This window comes from Daktulosphaira vitifoliae, unplaced genomic scaffold (genome assembly GCF_025091365.1).
Source record: "Daktulosphaira vitifoliae isolate Bord-2020 unplaced genomic scaffold, ASM2509136v1 Scaffold_1, whole genome shotgun sequence".
NCBI lineage: Eukaryota > Metazoa > Arthropoda > Insecta > Hemiptera > Phylloxeridae > Daktulosphaira > Daktulosphaira vitifoliae.
In genome coordinates this window covers 30,728,091-30,732,692 of record NW_026099572.1, presented here as the reverse complement: position 1 = coordinate 30,732,692, position 4,602 = coordinate 30,728,091, and the positions used below count along the sequence as shown (strand labels likewise).

Sequence of the window (4,602 nt, the reverse complement as noted above, 5' to 3'; positions counted from 1 at the left end):
TATGTCCCATTATAATAAATAATGGTAAAATGCAGTAAAAAAATAATTAATATCTTGCACAAAACGAATTTTCAGAGTAACAAACATGCTATATTGGATCATGGGCACCCGCAGGGGGGGGCAAGAGGGGGCGTTTGCCCCCCCCTGGACTTTGGAAATAAATTTTTAAAAATTATAACCAATCTGATTTAAATTTGTATAATCTGAAAATTTTATATATAAAACAAAAAAATCCAACCGGATTTCTATATGTATTTATTTTTATTGATTTAATGGGTTTTATCGTCATATGCCGTTACATTATTGTCGACCGATGACTATCGGCTATTGTCTAGTATATTTTAGAGGTTTATATCAATTTGTACGGAAATTCCATAATGGAACGACGAGTGACGATCGACTATTCTAGTTTTATTTATCAGCACGCTTCCTTCAATGAAACACACAAACAAAGCTGCCTAAATACAGTACGTTCTATACTATACATTTATAAGTATTTTTAGAGTAAGTTTTATTTTTATAAATCATAATTATATTTATATAGTCGATTATCTAATATTATACTATTATGGACATCAGAAATTTTTTCAAAAAACCTAAGTTCTGTGATTCTGATAATCAACCCTCAACTTCAGTAATTGAAATAAATAATACAGAATCGTGTGAAGTTGAAAGTATGTCGGTTGCTATAAATACAAAAAGTTATGTTATTAGTGATGTGATAACGGATGAAAAAGATATTGGAAAATATTTAATTCAAGAAAATATTGACAATTCTTTGAAATTCAAACTTTTGCGTCATCCTTGGGTACCCAACACTAATTATAACTTTAAAAGTGATTTTAAACCAGGAAATACTCGTGCATTTAGGAACAATTGGTTGCACGAAAACAGTTCATGGTTAACTTATTCAGCAGTCGAGGGTGTGAAAGGAGCTTTTTGTAGAGTATATGTGCTGTTTAAGCCATCTATTCACAGAGGTGTACAAGGTAAATTTATAATAAAACCGTTTACTAAGTACAAGGATTTTCATAACTTTTCTAAAATACATATATCTTCAAAATGGCATTCTAAATCAATGTCTAGAGCTAAAGATTTTATGGATATTATGACTGATAAAAAAATTAGTGTGATTGAACAAGTAAATATTGGACTACAAAAAGAAATAGAAACCAACAGAAAAAAATTTAAATCCATAGTATCAACCATTGTGTTTTGTGGAACCATGACATTGCTTTGCGAGGGAAAAAAACAGATTCAGGTAATTTTCATGATCTTCTACATTTTCGTGTTGATTCAGGCGATGAGATGTTAAAAAATCATTTTTTAAGCTGTGCAGGGAATGCTAAATATTCATCTCATAGAACACAAAATGAACTAATAACATTGTGTAGTAAAATATTAAAAGAAAACATAGTGTGTGAAGCCAGTGACGCAAATGCGTTTTCTATCATTGCCGACGAAACAGCAGATATTTCTGGTGTTGAACAATTGACAATTGTAATTAGATTTTTAGACAAACAGTCAAATCCTTTTAAAATACGAGAAGAATTTCTAGGCTTCTTACCCTTAAATAAATTAGATTCAGAATCGGTTGCTACTCAAATATTATCATTTATGGTGAATTGTGGTCTTGATTTAACTAAACTTTGTGGACAAGGTTATTATGGCTGTGCTACAATGGCTGGAAAAGAAAGTGGTGTTGCTAAACTAATTAGGGACCGATATGCCAAAGCTTTATTTTTTCATTGTGCTAATCATCGATTAAATTTAGTTATTAATGACTTAAACAAAATTATGGTTATTTGTAATACTACAGGCACAATTAAAGAATTTATTAAATTTTATCGTGAAAGTAAACTTCGAAGAAAACTAATACCTAACATACCACTATTTTGTGAAACACGTTGGTCTTCAAAGTATAAAAGTATTAGAGTATTTTCTGAAAATTTTATTACAATAATTCAAAGTCTCCAATCTTTATCCATAAATGAAATGACAAATGCTAATACAAGACAAGGTGCTTTTTATTTATATTCCTCAGCCTCAAATTTTTTATTTATAATAACAATGACTATAATTGCAAAATACAGCGCTATATATATATTATATTATATATAATATATATATATTCGAAAACATATTGGATCAAATGAAATGCAAAATCTGAAAATGAAACGAGATTCAAATTATAATGTTGATATAGAGGAAGCTTTCAAACAAGACGAGTTTATGCAAAATTTTAAAAGTAAATATTCTATTACAATTAGTTTACTCAATTTCAAGTACACTGAAATACTAAAAAAATTTCTCGATTACATGCATATTATTATTGATAAATGTCAGCAATTTCGTTCTAGAAATTTGTCGGAAAACTTTATTTGTTGTGTAACATCATTCATAGAAGAAATGAAAAATTCAAAGATAATGTTTGAAAATCTTTACAATGCTATGAAGTTTTTGAGCTATTTAGATGTAAGGTATGTGTTTATTGGATCCATTGTGACAAATGTTATAATTGATGAAATTGACTTTTTTCAACAATATGTCTTACAACAAATAACAGAGACCAGCTCTTTTGACCTTAATAGCATACCAAAGTTTAATGACTCTGAAACAAAATTTAAGAATTTGAATGAATTTTATACAGAAGCTTTAGAAAAAGTAAACAAACTCTTTAAAAATAGTAATATCATTGACCTTCTATAAAAACTGACTTAACAATTGAACTTCAGGAATGTTCTAACGGACACGATTCTTACTTAGTCTATTTAACATGTAGTAAACTTAATTCATTTTACAACGAAACCATAGAAATTTGGTACAAAAACCTTGTCTTTGAACAATTTCTCATTTTTCATTTTAATTTTTACAGAAAAATTATTATTTATTTGTATATTGCATAACAGTATTTACGTTTGATGAAAACCAGTATGATAAACTAAATTAACATTAAAGTATTATTATCAATAAAAATTTTAATTAACCGTTTTCTGTAACTATTTTTTTATAAAATAAAAATGTTAAATATTAAACTAATTTTAATTGTTAAATAATTTTAATTATATACCTGAATTTAATGATAGATTTTTACAATTATAATCAAATTTTATAATACACTCAATTGAGTAAATCTTTTTAACAACTTTTTTTTATTTTTTTTTTTAGATATATAATCCTTAAAATTAATTAAATTCTAAATATTTCCATTGTAGAATATTTTTAAACACCAAAAGTTAAATAGAAATGATTACTATGATTTTTATTTAAGTGATCTATTACGATAAAAATGTAAAAAAAATCGAACTTTTCTGATAAATTTACTGTAAATAGTAATTATAAAATTTCCTGATTGCATATTAATCTTAACAATTTCATTTTTTTCTATTTAATAATGTCAATTTCAAACTTGTAAGTTGAGCTAAAAGTTATGGTAATAAATTCATTTTTTTTTTTATTATAAACTTTTACTATAAAGGACTAAATAAAGACGGTTAAAAATTATTACTTTTAACATATTAAAAATCAATATCAATAATAATTTGAAAACAATTTAGTATAACAATTATATAATATATAATTTTATATTATATTTTTGAATCTAAGAATACTAATCTGGATATAATTATGGAAATAGTTGTTGTTGTTTTTTTAATTATCCACCAATTTCTTAGAATTAAACAATATCTACAGATTTGCATTGAAGCGTTTCTTATGATAGTGATTTTAATCACTGTCAGATTAAATCTATACTGAACCAAACTATGCCACAACCCCACTGTGCTGGGTTTTTTAAGTAATAAACTATATACTGTATTGTTAAAAATGGGTAATCATTATTATCACCTATTAAACAATAAAGTACATTATGTATGTGAACTTTAAAATAAATTCACATAAATAATAGTATAATTTGTCACAGATATGTCAATATTATAGTGTAATGATGTATTATTGTCCAAAAATTGGGTGTTAATTTTATAAGATAATATTTAATGAATAAAAACAATGAATTTAATAATTATAATAATAGCTTTACTGAAACCTCTTGTATATAAATATATATATATATAAATAACAAAATAATAATATGAAAGTAGGTTTAAATGCTCTCAGTATATTGGGTGGTTCAAATTTAGCTACCATTCTAGTCTGAGTAGAAACAAAAGTTAGCTCCATCCCACTTATCATTAATAATAAAAATCATTGATTTGTTAATATTTGAAAAAGTTATGGCATTTTTAAGTACAAAAAACATGCTGATAGAAGGTGTTTTTTATCTCAAACATTACATTTTTTGTTGAATTTCGGCAGCCATTTGCACATAGAAGATAAGGTGTCGAGACAAATTTTTTTTTTCATTTTATAGTATATATTTTAAGTTTTAAGAAAAAAAAGTGAGAAAAATGACAAAAATTCCTGTATTGTTGCTTAGTATATCATTTCCTATTTCTTGTATATTTTGATTTTGCCAACATTCTTTTGCTAGACGGCATTTTGTTGTCACTTCGTTTTTTTACCTGTTTATGTAAATTGTAATCTCTGTTCTGTAATTTGTTCCTTCTTTCTATCAATTCAAGAATTTGTCCAGTCATCCTTGGC

At 25.8% G+C, this 4,602-nt stretch overlaps 1 protein-coding gene across 1 annotated transcript; it reads left to right on the top strand.

Moving 5' to 3' along the window:
• The first annotated feature begins 676 nt into the window (after window positions 1-676).
• On the top strand, window positions 677-2,709 carry LOC126910304 (uncharacterized). The gene is made up of 3 exons (XM_050692757.1): window positions 677-989; window positions 1,340-2,020; window positions 2,207-2,709. Exons 1-3 carry the CDS (start codon window positions 677-679, stop codon window positions 2,707-2,709), a joined length of 1,497 nt encoding a protein of 498 aa, XP_050548714.1.
• Window positions 2,710-4,602: the final 1,893 nt, after the last annotated feature.

Excerpts from the sequence above, each read along its gene's own strand:
- LOC126910304 (XM_050692757.1), top strand. The coding sequence starts at position 677 with ATGTCGGTTGCTATAAATACAAAAAGTTATGTTATTAGTGATGTGATA. Across the intron at positions 990-1,339 it reads TATTCACAGAGGTGTACAAG|GGAATGCTAAATATTCATCT; the intron begins GTAAATTTATAA and ends TAAGCTGTGCAG. Across the intron at positions 2,021-2,206 it reads AAATGCTAATACAAGACAAG|AGGAAGCTTTCAAACAAGAC; the intron begins GTGCTTTTTATT and ends ATGTTGATATAG.